The sequence below is a fragment of the Oryctolagus cuniculus genome, chromosome 4, assembly GCF_964237555.1.
Source record: "Oryctolagus cuniculus chromosome 4, mOryCun1.1, whole genome shotgun sequence".
NCBI lineage: Eukaryota > Metazoa > Chordata > Mammalia > Lagomorpha > Leporidae > Oryctolagus > Oryctolagus cuniculus.
In genome coordinates, this window is record NC_091435.1 from 96,650,052 (window position 1) to 96,672,137 (window position 22,086).

The following is a 22,086-nucleotide window of genomic DNA, read 5'->3' on the forward strand; positions in this document are numbered from 1 at the left end:
AGGAGACCAAGGGCTTGGGCTATCTTCCAGTGCTTTCCTGGGTGCATTGAGATTTGGAATGAAAGGAGAGCAGCTGAGACTTGAACTTGCTCTCATATGGGATGTTGGCAGAGCAGGTGGAGATTTAACCTATGCCACAGTGCTGGCCCCTAGAGTATTTTGATTTTTAAAACATTGACTTTTGTGAGCTAGATTCATTAAATCCTGAGATAACTAGAGTTGAGCTAGCAAATAAATCCCTTTAAAAATGTAAAGGCCTAAATAAGTATTTGTTTCTTTATGGAGTTAGGACTGAAACTTAAGGGTAAGAAGATGAAAATTCAGGATTATAGAATTAATGAAATGGACCTTGATGTTTTACTTTTAAGAATATCGCTCATTAAAATGATTTGTATTTGAAATTGTTAGTATTTAATTGCTGGAAAGTCATTTTCCATGTTTTGGTTTTTGGAGGGAGGTATGCAGAATAGGAAGACTTCTTCACTTGGTTACTGTTTCTTACAGCAGGGCTTTTCCAGCACCCCTCCCTCTGTTCACAGCCCTAGAAGGTTCAGTCACCATGCTGGGAAGGTTCCACAGTAAGAGTTCTTGACTGACACTTGGTTACATTTTAAGTTCTGTGTTTCCTTCAGTGCTTTTTTTTTTTTTTCCAGGTAAATTATTCTTTAAATGTGATTCTTAAGTTTCTTGAGTGAAAAAAATGCAAACATGTGATACCCTGATCATTTTTATTTAGGAAACCTAAGAAGATAAATGCATATTACAAGAGCTGATGTTTCCCCATCTCCCTTTTTTGCTAGAATTAAAAATAATCAAAGTATATCTAATGTTTTATACATTTTCCGTACCCAGCCACCTTTGCATTTCCTTGAAAATTGGATACTGTCTAGATTGTTTTAATGCTTGAATACTGAAGATTGTGTTGCCTAATCTTAAGTGACAAGTCCAATTTGTTCCCTTTAATACATATTAAAGTAAAGGGCATATACTACTTTTGAGTGCTGAATCATTGTAACTGTCACATGTTTTTGTTCTTGTTAAGATCCCCACTGGGTTTGTAGTAGAAATAGGGAAAAATCCATCTGCTTTTTCTTCCACTTTAGTCTTCTATCTACCTTCTCCTCCCTTATAAAATAAATCTAATCTGATTAGTCATCCCTTTTCTCTTCCTTAAACTGATAACATTGAAACTTGTGATACTATTCTCTCACAGTTAGAACTTCTAGCCCTGGTGTGCCATCATGACCTCGGAAGAGGGCAGGTGCATGTATCCCATGCCAGCTTCTCTCTTGCACAGCCAACCCTTCAGACTGCAGAAGTGTCCATATCCTTTCTGCTAGGGAAATGATTGTTAAAATTTATTCTAGGCATAGAGAGCTGACAGCAAAACAGCAGGCGTGCAGGAAGTGGAGGGTACTTATCAGACTTTGCAAGGATGTAGTTGCCTATAACCACTTGGCCTGGCTGGAACCATACTATCAGTTCTTTGCATGGCATCACTCATTAGCCTTCAGGGTGTGGGAAATGAGTAACTGCAACCCTTTTTCTTAAAATACTTGTATGTTGATACTGACCCATATACTGGAAATTTATATGTAAATCAGCAAAGATAGCTTACATTTACATGTATCATTGTACATATATATTTATGTGCACGTTATTTATTATATATACTTTTCATATAAGATTTATGACGTAATTATTTAATATGTTATTTGCATGAGTAAGACAGTTTTTAAGTTTTTTCTCTCCAGTTTTTCAATACTTAAATCATTAAAAGAGTTAACAGGTCTTTTTGGCTTACAAAAGTGACTTAGCTGTTTTTTCCTTCCATTCTTCAACAAAAGTGATTAAAGCTGTAGGGAACAGAGTACTGGATTTGGTGGTATATGCTAAAACCCCAAAATAAACCTGATTGTTTTGTTGTCTGTGTCTTTTAGGAGAATGGGAGAAAAGTTATTCCAAGGAGTTACATCAGGTTTCATTAAAGAGTAATTTCCAGGATGTGACCTTGTAGTTGGTATACTTGCAGGCTCGTCTCCAAAACTGTGCAATGGTCACTGGTGGTCACAGCGACCCTTAGGTACCTCCCTATCTTCAGAGAAGGGTGAAACACATCTGTTGAGTGTGCTGCTTCCCTCAAGGAAGAATTGCATATTGAGTTTTAGAGTAATTTTCAATCACATAAGTTGAAAGTTTGCTTGTTAACATTCAGTTAAACAGAAAATTAAATTAGGACAGTTATCTTTTTGGCATTTCATTTTATTGTGTGTTGTCTTTGAATCTCAAGGAGGGCATAGTTTTCAAGAGGGAAGACTCCTAGACATTAGGAGATGTGGCTTATGATAGGATAGGACTTGTCTGATGTCCAGAGATGGTAGAGTTATTAATGAAGTAGCGGGGGATTAGTGAGTTGAATATAATTTCTCAATTTTAATGAGATTTTAATCTATAATCTAAATGATAACATATTTACAGAGAGAGCAAGAATGTGGCTGCAGAATAGACTCCAGTGAATAGATAGTTTTCATGCTGCAAAAGTTAGCATTGGTTTTCATATTTTTTTTTGCATGATGTTATTTTCACTCTGTGTCAAGTGGAATATTTTATCTTTGGTCATCTCTTTGCTGAACAATCTCAAAAAGCTTTATAAATATGTACAGTAAGCAGTGTGATTTATGGAGAGATTACTGAAGTTCAGATATATGAACCATCTTTGTTCCTACCAAATTTCCACTGATAATAGCCTGGGTGATTTTAAAACAAATACCTTCCTTAACCTTCTTGGTCTGTTTCTACTGTCTAATCAAGAGTTGAAGGCTTGTGACCCCTGGGTTTAGGCCAGCCCAGGAGAGTCTGGGGTTTGCAGATATATTGCACAAGCCCTGGAATACTGTATCTGTTACTGTGTACACTACTCAAAGGCTTCCTCCCCCACTTTATTTACCATAGTAGCTCAGGAAGAATCCGAGTATTTTGCTTAGCAGGGGAGGAGGAAGTAACAGGGAGGCTGAGGTTGGATGGGAAGGCAGGGAGGTGTGGTCTTGGATGTACTGGGAGACCATGGAGGGAATACTTGCCTGTCTTATTTTGCTTTGGGTTTAAGTCCTGAGAAATGAATCCTTGTCAACATGGGTCAAATGAGAAGAGGTTATTACAGTACAAGGGTTGTTTGGAAACAGCAAAAATTTCTGCTAGGCTCATGCAAAGGGAAAGAGGTGATTCCTTGAGGAGAAAATCCTGAGAGCTTATGGCTCAAGTAGTTGGGTCACTCCCACCTACGTGGGAGACCTGAACTGAGTTTCTGACTTTGGCCCAGCCCAGCCCTCCTCACCATTGTTAGCATCTGGGGAGTAAAACAGTAGATGGGAGCAAGCTCTGTCCCTGCCCCTGGTTCTCACATTAAAGACAAAATTACCTCAGTAGAAAGGATAGGATACTCTTTCTGATGTGAGTGAAAACGTGAGGGAAATTCATTGATAATTGCCTTGAAATGTAAGACACTCATATTCAATTGCTTTCTCCCATTTGGTAAAAATAGCAAGAAAACAAAGTGGGTGGTGTGGGGAGAATGGCAACCTGTGGTGGGTATTATTAGGACTGTGACAAACACCTGTTAATCTGATTGTTGCCCAGGGTCATTTGACTGGCCAGATAGTGTCACCTTCTCCACTGCTCCTGTGCATCCTGCTGGGAGCTTTGTGCTTGGTCAGGGTTTTGCAAGTAGCTGCCTTTGCTTTATAGAGCCTTTATACTCTTAGGATCCATTTTTAGGAGATATACAGGTGATTAAACTTCCTTTCCCTCTGCCCTCATTTGTTTACCAAAACTATACCTAATTTTGTGTTTCATATTTTCAAGAACTTTTTCTTTCTTCTGATTACCAGCATCAAAAATAAATCTTAAGGTAAAATGTTTGAATGTGCTTTATGGGTATTATAGTATTACTAAGAATGACTAGTCAGCCATATAGAAATACTTAGTTTTACATGATTTTACTTAGAGTTTCAGTTTATTTTCTGGTTTCAATAGAACAAGTTGAAATCATCGCAGAAGGATAAAGTTCGTCAGTTTATGATCTTCACACAATCTAGTGAAAAAACAGCAGTAAGTTGTCTGTCTCAAAATGACTGGAAGTTAGATGTTGCAACAGATAATTTTTTCCAAAATCCTGAACTTTATATACGAGAGAGTGTAAAAGGATCATTGGACAGAAAGAAGTTAGAGCAACTGTACAATAGATACAAAGGTGAGTGTTTGCTTGTAACTTTAAATGTTTTGAACCAGGTTTTCTGTTATGGGCTTGTGACAGATCAGATGCTCCCTAGTTCATGAATTGGGGGATTCGGGAGAGGCGTCCAGTTGACTTCTACAGTTTTCAGAATTATTTCAAGACATCTGAGTGGAAGAGAACTTTTCCTCTTTTCACTAAAATTTCTTCTTGGCCTCTTTATTTTTTCTCCCTTGTTTTTTTTTTTTTTCTTTCCCTTCTCCAGTATCCAATTTGAGAATGAGAGGTGGGGAAAGGATTATTTCCTCCCTTTTTCTATAAAATTAAGCTGAACCAGATTTTAAGAAAACCCACATAGTGACTTTTAAAAGTTATAAAATAGTACATGCTTTATAAAAAGTTAAACCAGGTACATAATAGGTGAATAAGAAGACATTAGTAGTTTCTCCACCTTTTCCTTATTTGTTCTCCTGAGGTAGACAGTAAAGCCTGGGTTGTGAATCCCTCCATGTCTTTTCTGTTTCTTCAGAAATATTTATACAACATTTCTTTCAAAAGTTTTCCAAAACTGGGATTTTACTAGGCGTAATTCAGGCTCCCAAATCAAAGGATGTGGATATTTACTATTGCTAGAGATACTGCCAGATTACTTTCAGAAAGGTGTTATTAATCATATTTGATGGTAGAAGATCATGCCTCTGTCTCTTTGTATTTGTCACTTTTAAATTTTTGCTCATCTGATAAGTAAATATTGATTTTTTTTTCTTGAAACAATAGTTGTTTATGTTGTTTGGATTAGGATTGAATTGGTAGTTCATAGTTTTTCTGATACCCTTAAGAAGTGATTGCTCTAATAAAATGAACTTTGTCTTAAGAAAAAGAAAATTCTGTATGTAATAATGTTAAATTAGAATTCCTATTTAAGCAAAATATGAATACGTTGAGTGATAATCCTTTGTCCCTTTAGAGGAGTGTCTGAGTTTCTCAATGTGTATAACTATAGGACATTTTTCACATGAGTAAGTGGGACTTACAAATGAAGTGCCCGTCTGTATGTATGCTTTCTTGTATACTTCAGGAATGCTATTTAAGGAGCAAAGTGGCTTTAAATATCATATGGGCAATCTGTTATAGTAATACTGCATGTTTTTGGTATGTTGTAATTTTTGAAAATGGAACAAATAACATTACCTTTTCCAGTTTTAGGAATACAGACTAATAAAGTACGGGAGTACTTTAATTATGCATTGTTATTTTTAAAGATCCTCAAGATGAAAATAAAATTGGAATAGATGGAATACAGCAGTTCTGTGATGACCTGGCACTTGATCCAGCCAGCATTAGTGTGTTGATCATTGCATGGAAGTTCAGAGCAGCAACACAGTGCGAGTTCTCCAAACAGGAGTTCATGGACGGCATGACAGAATTAGGGTGAGTATGTAATTACCATAGGAAATTAGATACATTACCATGAGAATTACTGTGGAACTGAATTATGTCATTTGCATTTAAAATGTAATGACATTTCACAGACCCACAAACATTGGTATAAATAGAAAGGGCTAACTTGCTAGTTCCCATGTTGTATAGATTTCAGGGTTTGTGAGATTATCTGTGCAACTGCTATAGCCTCTTCTATTTGCATTATACTTTTATTATTAGAGGTTTCTTAGGGAGATTCACTATACTAAAATAAAATTATGAATGAAAATTTAACATGGAAAAATTAAATGAGGAAGTTTGTAAGCTCTTTCCTAATGTGAGGCTGTGAACTCCAAAGTTTTAAAATTCTAAAATTTAAAAACTGGCGTTAGAAGTTGCTGATTACTTTTTGTTCCACTTACATCATGATGGCTGATTTAGCTGCATGTCTTTGAATAATTAGATTGAAGAGGCATGGGTGGAGATTTTTTGCCTGTGACCTCTATTTTTTTTTAATGTGGCTGCAGAAGTATTGGGCTGTGGGTATACAGCAGTCTGCCCTTTCTGTTCTTAGTGCACCAGTAATGAAAAATATGAAGAAAGTTTTCAAGAGGTGCACTTGCCTACTTAAGTGGAGAGACCATGCTTTCCATTAGTTTGGAAGTGGGACATGTAATTAATCACAATGTAAACAGTGTCTAATATGGTTGAAGCCAGTGATTATTCTGCTGAATACTATACATTTTTATCTATTTGTTGGAGCTTAATTTTGTAAGTTTGCATGTTGATATTCAAGGAGTTCTGTAGTTAACAGTAATGTTCCATTTCTTTAAAAAATGGTGATTTTTTCTGATGTAGTCACTCCAGATTTCCTCTTATCCCAGCTTACCCCATACAAGTTTTACTTTTTTGTGACTTCAGAGTCTTGTGATAAACCATAGTCTGGAAATATTAAATGGAAAATTGCAGAACTAAAACAATTCAGAAGTTTTAAATTTGTACCATTCTGAGTATCATGGTGAAATCTTGTAGTATTCTGCTTGTCCTGCTGGGGATGGGAATCATCCTTTTGTCAAGTGTACCCATACTGTGTTTGCTGCCACCCATTAATCACTTAGCAGCTGTCTTGGGCTCACAGTGTCTGTGTTAAAGAAACCCTTGTTTACTTAAAAGTGGCCCCAAAGCAGAAGAGTAGTGATGTTGACAGTTTGGTAATGCCAAGAAGAAGCTATAAAGTGCTTCCTTTAAGTGAAGAAGTGAAAGTTCAACAAGATATTTTGAGAGAGATCCCGCTCACCTTTTATTATAATGTATTGTTATAATTGCTTTATTTTATTCTTGTTAATCTCTTACTGTGCCTCACTTATAAACTAAATTTTTAACATAGGTACATGTAGGTATGTATAGGAGAAAACATAGTATATAGAGGGTGTGGTATGCACTGTGTGTTCTACAGTGTATCCTCTGTTGATAAGTGGATGACTGTACCTGTTTATATTTATGTAAAGAAAATTCCTGATTAATTGATTTTTAGAAGTTATTCAAGGAAATCAATGTAACCTCTCTAAGGAATAAATAATTTATAGTACAAACGTTAACATTTTCCAAACTTCATTTTATAATGTAGATGTGACAGCATAGAAAAACTAAAGGCCCAGATACCCAAGATGGAACAAGAATTGAAAGAACCAGGACGATTTAAGGACTTTTACCAGTTTACATTTAATTTTGCAAAGAATCCAGGACAAAAAGGATTAGGTAAGAATATTTTAAAATTATGTTTGACTTTTCAAATATATTTAAGTGCATTGATAACATCACTTTGTAATAGAAAATTTATGTGTTTTAGCATAAAGTCATCATGAAAATACCAGTTATCCAAAAAAAAAAACCCAATGAGAAATAGAAATAATCAGAAAATACCATGCACATTGAATAATAGGGTTTCTCTGGGTAGTGTATTTGAATCACTTACTGATTTTATGATAGGTGCAATATAGAAAATAAATAGTTGTGCCCTACTTCTCCAAAGGAGAATGGTCTAATCCTTGCCCAGCTCCACACAGGGGAAATGACAGCATTGCTTTTGTATAAATTATGTAATACAAGTTTTAAAAAACTTCATCTCAGTATACTTACTTTTTAAAATCAGCCACAATGGCCCCCTTTTTTGATGCTTGACTTGAGATGTGTGAATGCTTTTGGTCCCCTGGAGAGTGGCCTGAGGTGTGGGGCAGCCAGGTCTTACCTGCACACTGACTTTGAGACCAGTTTAATAAAAATGCATGCGTTAAAATGGAAAAAAAATGGAAAAAAAAAGATAGTTGTTAAAATCCCTTGGACATGCATTTCTTTATGCATTCACTCATTTGTGATCCAGACGATATTTTAGAATCTTAGTATCTATTGAAATACCATGTAGGATTTATTTCTAATAAATTGATTCTTTTTAGTTATGATTTATTTAAAAATTATAAGAAAGCATGAAAAGGCATGACAGCCCGCCGCTGGCTCACCAGTCCCTCAGCTGCTGGGTGCCTCTCTGGGGGAGCCAGGTCCGTGGGGTAAAGCAAGAACCTGATGAGTCATGGAATAGGGAGGAACTGGTCAGGCACTCAGCCTTGGACAGAAGGGCTTAGCAGCAGCACCAGTTGATGCTTTGAAAGGATGGGTGGGCTGCAGGACCACTGGAATCAGGGCAGTTTCCAGGGTGGACATAATTTTGACTTGAGCCCAGCTCTGCTGAGCACTTTGATCAAAGCCATCTGTACCCCTCCTGGTTTCTCAACTGTAGATGAGAGGGTTGAGTGTGGGGGTGATAAGGCTGTAGAAGAGAGAAACCACATTGTCCTGTTGTGGGCTATGATAGGAACTAGGTGCCATGTATATGAACACCATGACACCATAAAAGAGTCCCACTATGGTGAGTGAGAGTCGCACATGGTGAATGCCTTGTTTCAGGCCACCTCTGAGTGCATGCATAGGATAGCACCCAAAATGTGACCATAGGGGGTGGCGATGAGGGAAAGCAGAAGTACGAGCATCAGCACCCCAGAAGTGCACAGTGCCAACTCGTAGGCAGAGGTGTCTACCCAAGAGAGCTTTCAGCAGGACTGGCACCTCACAGAAGAAGTGGTCCATGATGTGGGAGGTACAGTAAGGGAAACGTAGAGTGATGGACGTGTGGATGCAGGCATTGAGTCCACCTGCTATCCAGGAGGCACCCACCATTAGCAGACACACCTGATGCCTCATGAGCACAGGATACTGCAAGGGATGGCACATAGCAGCTTAGCGATCATAGGACATGAGAGCCAGCAGGACACCCTCAGCCACACCCATCAACGTCAGGAAGAATATTTGAGCTGCACAACCCCCAAAGGAGATGGAAGCTTCTCCCTGTAGAAAGTCTGATACCATCTTGGGAATGATGACCAAGGGGAAGCTAGCATCCACAGGGAGAGCCGGCTGAGCAGAAGGTAGTCCATGGGAATCCACGTGGATTAAGAAGAGTAGTGTTGCCCAGAAGGCACATGATAAACATAGCAACCAGCATGGAGAAGAGGGGCTGACGTGGCCCTGACTGACAAAGAGCCCTACCAGAATGAAGTCATTTACTTGCCTCGTGTTTGACACAAAAGACTTTAGCTAGAGGAAGAAGACCCGTGGCAAGATGCCTGAATGGGTACAGCAAATAATTTTTTTAGAGAGGAAGAAGTAAAGTTTTATTCATAAATTGTCTCTAGAAAATCCAAAAGAATTTATAATATACTAAAAGAAAAATTTGATTTAGAAAAGAATAATTTGATGAAAATATACAAAAATTAAAAAAAATGAAAAAATTATTCACAATCTAATTATCCAGAAATAATCTCTAAACAGTTCAGATCAATCCCTTTGTACTAAATGTAATATACACATTTTTGCTTTTGGGACAGCTAGGGGGTATGGAAGTAAAAAACACAGTATAATTTATAAAGCTCCCTAAAAAGATTAGATAGATAGTATTAGATGATACAAAGTAATAGACAGAAATGAGTAAAAGCAGGAGTGATTGGGAAATGCTTTATGCCCAAGATGGGATGTAAACCTAAAGGACTTGGTGTTTGCTGTGCCAGGGAACATGGAAGGTACTGCAGTAAGAGGACAGTTGTGAATGAAGAGCTAAGCTAGCCTCAGAAACAAGCATGGCTTCTTTGTAGAAGAGAGAAGTTGAGACATTAAATTAGTAAGATGCAATAAGGCTAAATGACCATAGGCGTCTTTTTATTTTTATTTTTTTTAAGATTTATCTATTTATCTGAAAGAGTTACACAGAGAAAGGAGAGGCGGGGGGTGCAGAGTCTTCCATCCGTTGGTTCACTCCCCAGATGGCTGCAACAGCCAGAGCTGCGCCAATCCGAAGACGGGAGCCAGGAGCTTCTTCCAAGTCTCCCATGTGGGTGCAGGGGCCCAAGGACCTGGGCCATCTTCTATTGCTTTCCCAGGCCACAGCAGAGAGCTGGCTTGGAAATGGAGCAGCCAGGTCTCGAACTGGCGCCCATAAGGGATGCCAGTGCTTCAGGCCAGGGCGTTAACCCACTGCGCCACAGTGCCGGCCCCAGTAGGCATCTTTTTGAAAATGGGAAAGAAATGTTTGAACTTGTAGGAAGTGGGTACCCACAGAAGGTGCTGATGAAGGCAGTAACTTAAGTATCATGTGGGCTTTCTGTGTATCTGGTGACGTGCTAAAGCAATTTACATACACTGCCTTAATGTTGAACAATTTTATGAGCTGTTCATTCTCTGATTCAATAATTTACCACCTGCTGTGTGCTAGGTATGCAATAAGAAAGTGCTAGTCATTTTTTATCCTTAATTTGTAGATGAGGAAACAGGAAGGTTAAATAACTTTTGTCCAATGATGGAAGTCAGTTTTTGTTTTTGTTTTTGAAGCTGTGCTAGTTGGGGAATCTAACGTGACCTCTTGTACTATCCTTTTGTATATTTTAGATTACAGGGGGGAAAAGCCACTGAGAAGCAATTACATGGCTTAGCCTGTGGAAATGATTGAAAGCTAGAGAGGAAGGGACAAATGTAAATTTGTAATGGAGAATTTGCCTGTAGAGTGACTAAACATGACTGAATTTATTAAAGATTTACAAAATACCTGTGAAGCCATAGTCTAAATGAAGCCCCTTTTCCAGCTGATTATTTAATATAGGTTAGATTTTATTCTTAAAGGGAAACTCTTAATTTTGCAGGCAAAATTACCTAGGTTACCTAAGGATAGTTTCTCTATCTGTGCCCACAGTTAACTGGGTTATTATTCTAGTTTCTTCTTTCCTTGTCACAAATAAAAATCTGTTAAAGTCTAAGAATTTACATTGCAAGAATTATTTTGTGGTATTTATAAATGTAGCACAATATTTTCATAAGATTAAATAAGTGTTGTGAATATCAAATGTTAAAGAGACTTAAAACTTAACTAGTTTCTTAGCTATGTCCGTACCACTTACTGGAGCACCAAATAAATGCTATTTTTGGGCAAATGTATAGTTTGGATATTGAATCTTAGCTTTTATGTGGTGAAAATAAAAATATAGCTAGTGGATATAGTAATATGGTATATTGGAATTTCAGATTATAAAGCAAATTTGGAGAAAAAATCATGCAAAAGCATGTTTAAGAATTATGTATGTGTATTATCTGATAAGTCTTGTGCTTAAGGAAAATGTGTTGTGTAATGGCTGTAAGAGTTCTGTTTTGTAAGTTGAAGAGAATGCTGGAGATTGGTTGCACAGTCATCTGACTCTACCTAACACTGTTGAACTGTACATTTAGAAGAGGTTAAGATGGTAATAATCACAATGATACACCAGCCACAGAAAGTACGAAGTATAAACTCTAATAGTGGAATATGGACTTTAAAGTGTTAATTAAGAAAAAAAATGTAAAGAAAGACAAATCTTAGTTTTCTCTCTATTTTTGTATTGGTGCTAGGCATCAAGAAATGCAATGACTAGTTAAAAAGAGAACAGTTCTCTTGACAATCTTTCTGAGTGTTCACAGGGCCCTTACACAAACATAATCACATAGAGAGATTTTCCATCCACTGCATAAAAGATGGAAAAGTGTTCACTCCCCAATGGCTGCAACAGTCAGGACTGGGCCAGGCTGAAGCCAAGAGCTCAGAACTCTGTCGGAGCGTCAGGGACCCAAGCACTTGGGCCATTCCCCACTACTTTCTTCAGGGAACTGGATCAGAAGTGGAGTGGCTGGGACTGGAACCAGCGCTCCAATATAGGAAGCTAGCATCAAAGGCCTTGTGTTAACATGCTGTGCCGCAGTGCTGAGTCCCTCCCCTGCCATTTCTGGTAGTCACCTAGATCTTAAATTTGAAAGGGGTTTTGTAAGTTCTCCATGAAATCTAGCCTACCCAGAGTAGCCTCCCTACCTGGTGTTGATTCCATTTCTGCTTTAGAGCGTGCAGGGACTGGAACACATTTTTGGAAACTGTTCATTCATGTCACAGAATATTCTTACTTGTTGTCATTAAACAGTTCTTATTAAGCTAACGTTTTTATAATTTGTACATTGCTGTTATCCTCCAGTGCAACAAAGAAAATTTAACCCTTTAAAAATTGTGATCACCTTTTGTCCTTTTTCCCAGGCCAGCATTCCAGTTGTTTTAACTGTTCTTCATTTGAGGAAATACTGTTACTGTTTGCTCAGACATATTTTCCCTCTCTCTATTCCCTCAAAATAGAGCTCTTAAAACTGGCCATAATATTCCAAAAGGAGGATATTTAATATAGAACACTGTGGGTCTGTTACTTTTTGTGAGACTCTTCATTGTATTAATTTGGCCAAAGATTATATTAGTTCCTTAGCAACCATGTCATTTTAATGACCATACTGAACTTTCAAAAGATTTTTAAAATTTATTTGAAAGGTGAAGTTACAGAGGGAGTGGGGGAGGGAAAGGGACAGGGGGAGAGAGAGAGAGAGAGAGAGAGAGAGAGAGAGAGAGAGGTCTTTCATTCACTGGTTCTCAAATGACCACAGTGGCTGGGGCTGGGCCAGGCCAAAAGGAGCCTGGAACTTTATCCTGGTCTTCCATGTAGGTAGCAGGTACACAAACACTAGGGCCGTCTTTTGCTGCCCCCCCCCCCCCCCGGCATATTAGCAGGGAGTAAGATCAGAAATAGAGCAGTGGGGACTTGAGCTGGTGCTCATATGGGATGTTGGCATCACAGGCAGTAGCTTAACCATAATACCAGTCCCGCCACACTGAATTCTTATCAGACTGCAGTCCACAGGTCACGTTCTTGTGAACCCCGGTTCAGGTAGACTCTTCAGTAGATTTCAAGAATTTTCACATATTATTTCTAATATTTAGAAGTAATTTTACAGTGTTTTAAAGAGCATTTTCATATGTATGATCTCATTTGGTTTTCATAATACTCTTTGACTAAGTAAATACTGTATTTGCATCTCCATCATGTAAATGAAGAAATTCATAGCAAGAGAGGCTGACTTAGAGTTTGTTGGAACTGGAGCTAGAACCCAGGTCTTAAAATTCCACATTCTGTGTTAGATTGTGTTGTGCTGAACAAGACCATGTGGATAGCATTGGTGATCCCCATTCCATCCTTCCTAGTGGGTTGGCAGCATCTCCTCTCCTCAGGGGCTGTGTTTAGGTCTACTCTCAGTTCATATCTATTTTCGTTCTGTACTCACTGATTATCTTTTGTGAAATATCTCATTCTTCCTATTGCATTTCCTTGAAAGAATGACATGGGATCATCTTTGTGTTTTCAATTTCACTATAATGGTTTACGTAAGATTCATTCTACAAGTATCTTCATCTTAGGCATTTAGGACTTGTTTCTCTTTCTCTGCATTTTCTTTTCATTTATTCTAATTGCTCTCTTGTTACCACTGAATATGTTCTTTTTTTATAATAAGATTTTATTTATGTTTTTGAGAGGTAGAGTTATAGATAGAGGGAGAGACAGAAAAAAGTCTTCCATCTCTGGTTCACTCCCCAAATGGCTACAATGGCTCAAGCTGGGCCAAGGAACTCAAGCAAGGAGCCAGGAGCTTCTTCTGGGTCTCCCACGCAGGTGCAGGGGCCCAAGCACTTGGACCATCTTCCACTGCTTTCCCAGGCCATAGCAGAGAGCTGGATCAGAAGTGGAGCAGCCTTCTTCCTCCCTACCTCGCCCTGGCCTCTTGCCAGGATGGGGCTGGCTGTAGCCTGGTGCCTCAGGGCACGTGGCCTTCAGGCTGCACACCCTAGGCTTCCTGGCCTAGATGCTCTTCCACATGGCTGGTTCTGGTACTCGGTATGAACCCAGATTTACCCCTCTCTCTTAGATAAATCTCTCATTCTCCTGTGCATCTTTTGCACTAAATAAAAGCTTAAAAAAAGAAGTGGAGCAGTCAGGACTTGAACTGGCACTCATATGGGATGCTGGTGCCTCAGGCAGAGGCTTTTAGCCTACTGTGCCACAGAGCTGGCTCCTGAGTATGTTCTTTTTCAATACTGCTTCAGAATCTAGAAATTTTTGAAGTTATTAGAAATAAATAATAATAGTAAGCACTCATGTTGTTTACCAGACACTGTTGTCAACTCTTCATGTATATTAGCTCATTTATTCCTTGCAACAATTCAGCGCGAGTAGGTCCTGTTATCTTCATTGTAAACTGAGTCACAGAAGTCACTCAGATGCCCAAGTTTGTGTAACTAGTAGTAGAGGAGAGGTTTAAGAGATTAAAATGCAATTTCTAGGGCTGGTGCCATTGCTTGGAGGTAAGCCTCTGCCTGCAGTACCAGCATCCCATATGTGCGCCAGTTGGAGTCCTGGCTTCTTCACTTCCAATCCAGTTCCCTGCTAATGTGCCTGGGAAAGGAGAGGAAGATGACCCAAGTGCTTGAGCCCCTAAACCCACATAGGAGACCTAGAAGAAGTTTCTGGCTTCCGATCGGCCCAGCTCCTGCCATCACAGCCATTTTAGAGAGTGAACCAGTGGATGGAAGAATTCTCCTTCTCTCTCTCTCTCTTTCTCTCTCTGTTTCTGTCTCTCCTCTTCTCTCTGTAATTTTGCCCTTCAAATAAATAAAAAATAAATCTTTAAAAAAATGCAAACTAAACCGAGAGGTAATTTAACATAGAATATTGTCAGTCCAGTATTTCTGTTTAAAGCGTGGTTTTTCTTATACCTGTGGCAATTGACATTTTAACCTTATATATTTTAATCTTATGTGTTTTAAGCTCTTAATTATAACTTAAAATATTGATTGACTGCTTACTCTTCTGAATATGGAGTCAGAAGCATCTTAAGTTTGTCTAGGAGAGTTTGCACTGTCTTCAAATATGTTATAATTTCTGAGTCTTAAAGAATGCTTATTTTCAAGGCCAAAAGAAAAAAAAAAACATGGCAGATGGAGGGATTAGTTTAGTTCCTTAGAGGTAAGAGAACATCACACCTTTGAGTAACTGCAAGTAAGCCTGTTTGACTAGGAGTGTAGATTTTATGTGAAGGTAGTAGGAAATTATTGATGAGTTTTTTAAAAAAAGATTTGTTTATTTATTTGAAAGAGTTATAGACAGAGGGGGAGAGATGGAGAGGGAGGGAGAAAGACCTTCGGTCTGATGGGTCACTCCCCAGATGGCCGCAATGGCCACGGCTGGGCCCAGCAAAAGCCAAGGAGCCAGGAAATTCATCTGGGTTTCCCATGTGGGTACAGGGGCCCAAACACTTGGGCCATCTCCACTGCTTTTCCCAGGCCGTTATCAGGGAGCTAGACAGAAAGTGGAGCAGCTGAGACAGGAACTAGCACCCACACAGGCAGGGGCTTTACCTGCTGTGTCACAACGCCAGCCACATTATTGAAAGATTTTGACATGAGTATGACACTGGATTCATGCCTGAAAATTACATCTCAAAACATTGTGGTCCTTTTTTTAAAGAATATTTATTTATTTGAAAGAGTTAGAGAGAAAAAAAATCTTCCATCTGCTGGATCACTCCCCAGATGACAACAATAGCTGGAGCTGGATCAGTCTGAAGCCAGGAGCCAGGAACTTCTTCCCTGTCCCCCACTTGGATCCAGGGGCCCATGTAGTTGGGCAGTCTTCTACTGCTTTCCTAGGCGCATTAGCAGGGAGCTGGTTTGAAAGTGGAACAGCTAGGACTTGAACCAGTGCCCATATGAGATGCTGGTGCTACAGGTGGCTTTATCTGGCATGCCACAGCGCCGGCCCCACACTGTGGTCCTTTAAAGAGAGTGGAGGCAGGGCTAGAAGTTACAGAATTGTTGTAATGATTTAGGTAGAAAGAGTACCCTAACACAGGCATGCTAGTGGGGACAGAGAAGAGATAAAGTACTTGGAAGGTAAAATGAGACAGCTTGCACTGCATATGTATAATGAGGAAGAGAAGATGTCTTCTCCAGGAATTATCAATGCCTTTAGGAAACATTTAGAAATCTATAGGATTGTTTTTTGGTTGTCATTAATAACTGAGGGTTGGCTGGCACTGTGGTGTAGCAGGTAAATCCACCACCTGCAGTGCTGGCATCCCATATGGGCTCTGATTCAGGTCCCAGCTGAACTTAAGTTTACTAAACTCAAGTCAGGCACCTGTACGCCGAGTTAGTAAAGAACAGAAATAAACAGACTGGAAGTAATATTGGGTCTAGAGCTTTAAAACTGCAAAGACTAAAATGGAGGTATAATTAGGAATTAATGTCATATTTCTAGTTTTCTTAAAACAGGATTTAAATGAGACTTTCAGATGTGTTTTCAGGAACAAATTGTACATAAAATTAGAGGACTATGTGTACTATTCCAAGATTATCTACAAAATGAAGGAGAGAGAAGGTAACTAGTAAAGGAAATAAGAGATCCAAGAAGGATTTTTTTTTAAAGGTTTATTTTATTTATTTGAAAGACAGAGTTACAGAGAGAGGTAGAGACAGAGAGAAGTTCTCCATCCGCTGGTTCACTCCCCAAATGGCCGCAATAGCTGGAGCCGAGCCGATCTGAAGCCAGGAGCCAGGAGCTTCTTCCGGGTCTCCCATGTGGGTGCAGGGGCCCAAGCACCTGGGTCATCTTTCCCTACTTTCCCAGGCTATAGCAGAGAGCTGGATCAGAGGAGGAGCAGCTGGGACTAGAACCAGTGCCTATATGGGATGCCAGCGCTTCAGGCCAGGGCTTTAACCCACTGTGCCACAGCGCCGGCCCCACCAAGAAGGATTTTTTAAAGGTAGATGATAACTTGGGCATTTTTTTTTGTGTGTGTGGAGTGCAAAACACCAGAGAATAGGAAAAGTTGAGATGTAGAGAGAGAGGAAGGCTGGACAAGAATCCGTCAAGAGTGTGGATGATATTGGATCTAGAGTAGGGGAGTAAGTGGCTCATCCTTGAGTGGAAGAAAGAAGAGACACCTTTTCCACTGAGTTTAAAGGAAGATGATGGTGATGGATTTGAAGGTAAGTATGTTCATATATGAAGTAATAGGAAGTTTGTTAAGTCAGCAGTTTTTGAATGTGTTCAGTGTGTTTCTCTCTGGTATGGGATTATGTATTCTCTATACTTGGAAAGGTTAAGGTCCAGTGACATGGGAGATTTTCTCCCTTATGGCCTATATATTTTTCTTTGAGATAGGAAATAAGATTATCTGCTTATAGAATTGGAGTAAGGGAGTTAAGGAAATTGAAAAGTCTTCCAGGAGAAATTGAAGTGCCATTTCTAGCAGTCAAAATGTTGAAGAACTTTGCTAAAGTTGTAGGATATTAACTTGGTGCCATTATTGTTGAAATGCTATTTTTCTCAGATTATTAAAGATTGTATTCATCTGGGGTTAGGATTTTTCAGAGCAGTTATAGCTGAAAGATAGGCAAAGGTGGCTGACGCTGTGGCTCACTAGGCTAATCCTCTGCCTGCGACGCCGGCACCCCGGGTTCTAGTCCCGATTGGGGCGCCGGATTCTATCCTGGTTGCTCCTCTTCCAGGCCAGCTCTCTGCTGTGGCCTGGGAAGGCAGTGGAGGATGGCCCAAGTGCTTGGGCCTGCACCTGCATGGGAGACCAAGAGGAAGCATCTGGCTCCTGGCTTTGGATCGGTGCAGCGCACCAGCTGTGGCAGCCATTTGGGGGGTGAACCAATGGAAAGGAAGACCTTTCTCTGTCTCTTTCTCTCACTAACTCTGCCTGTCAAAAAAAATAATAAGAATAAAATTAAAAATTTTTTAAAAAAAGATAGGCAAAGGAAAAGTTGTAAGTGGTTGTAGGAAGGGTTTGGTTGGAATAAGGCACCATGGAAAGAGAAGGAAGAACTCAGATTTTGATGATGTTTAAGAGTAGATATGGTGGGAATAGGAGGAAGAGCCACAATGATTAAGGATCAGTGTGAGATGTTGGATTTTAAAGCTTAAAAGTCAAAACACTTGGGAATGATCCAGAGATGAAGGTCTAAGATATGGTTGGTTTGGACCAGAGAGGAGGCAAGATCAGTGCTGACAGGTCACAGGGCTGTATGGCTTCTTACATGGCCATTGAAGGCCTTCAGGATGATTTCAGAACTTGGGATCAAGACCGACTGGGGAAGAAGTGCCAGACACATCAGGGAATGTGGCAGGTTTGAACAGGAGCTTGTCAGATGTCAGATGAGGAGGGATAAAGTGACAGAGCAAGCTGGTGTGTGTTTCCAAGAAGGGAGAGAATAATGACCTGGAGGTAGTGGTAGCATTCCAAGGTGTCCGTGCTCCTGTAGGAGAGTGATTGTGAGCTGATGAGAGAACAGCATTGGACGTAGTGCCTAGCGGTAGAGCCAGCCTGGAAGGCAGCATCAGGGGGTTGAGGGCTCATCCTCTGCAAAAAGTTCAGGAGGGTGCATCGTGTTGCAGGTGGCATTCTGAGAGCACAGTAGGGTTAGGAAGGGAGGACAGATGGAGAACAAAATCAGGGGAAGCAAATCATAGTTATGGGGATTGGAATCATGGCACAGAAAGATACGGAACTGAGGTGTTTACATTTTTGGGTAACATATAGTATGATAGATAAGATTAACTGGCTTTAGCCTTGGCAACTCATGACAAGAGCCTAGGGTGATTACTGACGTTATAAACAAGAGTGTCATTTTGTTAAGTCAACAACAGGACTCACTGTGCACTTACTCCTCATGTAGGATCTCTGTCCTAAATGTGCTGTACGTTGTGATTTAGTGCTATAACTAGTACTCAAACAGTACTTTATACTTTGTGTTTCTGTGTGGGTGCAAACTGTTGAAATCTTTACTTAATATATGCTAAATTGATCTTCTGTATATAAAGAGAATTGAAAATGAATCTTGATGTGAATGGAGAGGGAGAGGGAGCGGGAGAGGGGAGGGTTGCAGGTGGGAGGGAAGTTATGGGGGGGAAAAAGCCATTATAATCCATAAGCTGTACTTTGGAAATTTATATTCATTAAATAAAAGTTAAAAAAAAAAGACTAACTGGCTTCACAATTTTAATTGAATTTTGATAAAAGTTGTTGCACTCCCTTCTTATTTAGAGTCCCTAGGAGGATAGTGCCCATCGGAAGACAACTATGGTTAGGTGCTATATCATGTTAATAATCTATTGTATTGACCCTTCCTTACCTTTGCACTTTCTTTAGATATAGCCACGCATTTGCATAGTTTTGCTGACGTCATTGATGAGGTCGTTGGATAGGATGGAATTGATAGTATAGTCATATTCTTGGAGAGATTTTCCTCCAGCTTCTTCTTTGATGCTTCATTGATGCTAAGGGAAATGATTGTTTAATCAGTTAACTTTTCACCATCGTGGTTTCAGGTTCTCTTTATGTGATAGAAAAATTTCTGTGTCATGAGAGAGGTATTAAACCTTTCTTCTGTCACTCTAAGAATTCTCATAAAAGAAAGTGAGATTCATTCTTAATGATTTATTAATACCCTTGCATGATTCTAGTGGTTGGATGTTTGGTTTTGTCAGTTAATCAGCATTAAGTGCACTCCTTTTTACTGTGTTTTAAAAATTGGGATAATACGGCTGGCGCCGTGGCTCACTAGGCTAATCCTCCACCTAGCGGCGCCGGCACACTGTGTTCTAGTCCCGGTTGGGGCGCCGGATTCTGTCCCGGTTGCCCCTCTTCCAGACCAGCTCTCTGCTGTGGCCAGGGAGTGCAGTGGAGGATGGCCCAGGTGCTTGGGCCCTGCACCCCATGGGAGACCAGGAGAAGCACCTGGCTCCTGCCATCGGATCAGCACGGTGTGCAGGCCGCAGCGCGCCAGCCGTGGCAGCCATTGGAGGGTGAACCAACGGCAAAGGAAGACCTTTCTCTCTGTCTCTTTCTCCCACTATCCACTCTGCCTGTCAAAAAAAAAAAAAAAAAAAAAAAAAAAATTGGGATAATACTTGCTCATCTCTGTCTTTCTGACTTTCTTATGCTCCTTGGTTTATTAAACATAGTTTTTTTTTTTTTTTTTAAGATTTATTTATTTATTTGAAAGAGTTACAGAGAGAGGTAGAGACAGAGAGAGAGGTCTTCCATCTGCTGGTTCAGGCCCCAGATGGCTGCAGCAGCTGGAGCTGTGCCAATTCGAAGCCAGGATCCAGGAGCTTCTTCTGGGTCTCCCACATGGGTGCAGGGGCCCAAGGCCTTGGGCCATCTTCTACTGCTTTCCCGGCCATAGCAGAGAGCTGGATCAGAAGTGAAGTGCCCATATGGGATGCTGGCACTGCAGGTGGTGGCTTAACCCGCTATGCCACAGTGCTGGCATCAAATGTGGTTTTGAGATCACATCTAAAAGGATTTTTAAGTTACTTAGGGTGTCATTTTCTTTGTCCTGGAGAGATCAGTTCACTCATGCAAGCTAGATACCTTCTTACCTTCTTGGATTCCTTGAAGGAGATCATAGTTCTTCTCTGTCGTATGAAAGGTGCGGTCTTTGTCAGGAGGCAGAGCTGCTGCTTTAACCTTCTCTGCTCCATGCCCAGTTCAAAGGCCATTTATGTTGTCTTTGGTAAACTTCATTTTTATTTAAGAGGCAGACAGGCAGAGATAGATACCGATAGAAAGACTGCCCCATCTGTTGGTTTACTACCCAGATGCCCACAAGAGCCTGGGAACTCAGTCTAGCCCTTATGTGGGTGGCAGGAACCCAGTGATTTGAGCCATCACTACGATCTCCCAGGGTCTCCATTAGGAAACTGAGTCAGGAGTGGCACAAGGTACAAACTCAGGCACTCTGCTATAGGATGCAGGCCTCCAAATTAGCATCTTAACTACTAGACAAACTTTAAAAATAATACCTAATGGGCTGGCATTGTGGTGCAGCAGGTTAAGCTGCCACTTGCAACACTGGCATCCCATATTGGAGTTCCAGTTCAAGTCCTGATTGCTCTGCATTTGATCCAGCTCCCTGCTAATGCACCTGGGAAGGCAGCAGAAGGTGGCCTTGGACCCCTGCCACCCTCCCATCCATCTGTGGGAGGAGTTTCTCGCTCCTGATTTCAGCCTAGCCTACCCCGACTGTCACAGCCATTTGGGGGGGTGAACCAGTGGATGGAGGATATCTTTCTCTCTGCCTCTTCCTCTTTCTAATAAATAAAATAAATCTTTTAAAAAAATCTTACTTTAATTTTTAAAATAATATTCTTTATGGTTTCCTTGTGGTCAGGATCAGTCAGCCAATACCTTGAAACATAAGCTTCATTAGGATTGTGAGTAGAGTCCTTTGCATTCTGGCCTGTAGGTGTACATCATGATTCTCGAGTGGGAGCAATATCTGGAGACATTTTTGTTTGTCACCACTGGGGAAAAGTGAAGTGGCTACTGGCATCTAATGGGTAGAGGCCAAATATGCCACTAAATTTCCTAGAAAACAGGACTGGCATTGTGGTGTAGCACATTAAGCCTCTGCTTGTGATACCGGCATCCTATATGTGTGGCTGTTCAAGGCCTGGCTGCTCCACTTCCTATCCAGCTCCCTACTAGCACACCCGGGAAAGCAGCAGAAGATAGCCCAAGTCTTTTGGCCCCTGCACTCACAAGAGTCCTGGAAGAAGTTCCAGGCTTTTGGCTTTGGCCTGGCCGGTCCTGGATGTGGAGGCCATTGGGGGAGTGAACCAGTGTTGGAAGATCTCTCACTATCTCCCTCCCTCTCTCTGTGTCTCTTCTCTTTCTGTAACTCTGCCTTTCAAATCTTAAAATAAATAAATAAATAAAATAAAAAAATCCCTAGAATGATAGCTCCCAACAACAAAGAATTGTCTGATCCAAAATGTCAAAAGTGTTGAGGCTGAGAAACTCTGATGTGCATTAACATTTGATACTTATAAGAAGTCAGGTCTGCTTGACTGTATTATCTGATTTAAACTTTGAAACACCCCGGAGAGATAAGTGCTGTTAATATTTTTACTCTGAAGAGACTGGTC

General features: G+C 40.3%; 1 protein-coding gene and 1 pseudogene across 8 annotated transcripts in view; one reads left to right on the top strand and one right to left on the bottom strand.

Moving 5' to 3' along the window:
* The window catches only part of DCUN1D1 (defective in cullin neddylation 1 domain containing 1), a 57,195-nt gene that overhangs the window by 15,421 nt on the left and 19,688 nt on the right, over positions 1-22,086 (top strand). For 7 of the 8 annotated variants that reach the window (XR_011388031.1, XR_011388029.1, XR_011388030.1 and 4 more), the window contains exons 2-4: positions 4,033-4,249; positions 5,494-5,662; positions 7,281-7,411. Coding sequence is in view for 1 of the 8 variants with exons in the window: in XM_008266563.4 (XP_008264785.1) it covers positions 4,033-4,249; positions 5,494-5,662; positions 7,281-7,411 (517 nt within the window). In the remaining 7 variants the exon portion in view is untranslated. Of the gene's footprint in view, positions 1-3,861; positions 3,908-4,032; positions 4,250-5,493; positions 5,663-7,280; positions 7,412-22,086 lie in introns of all 8 variants that reach the window. The other variant, XR_011388033.1, reaches the window with a different exon arrangement.
* Positions 7,611-20,640, bottom strand: LOC138849454 (olfactory receptor 2Z1-like; annotated as a pseudogene).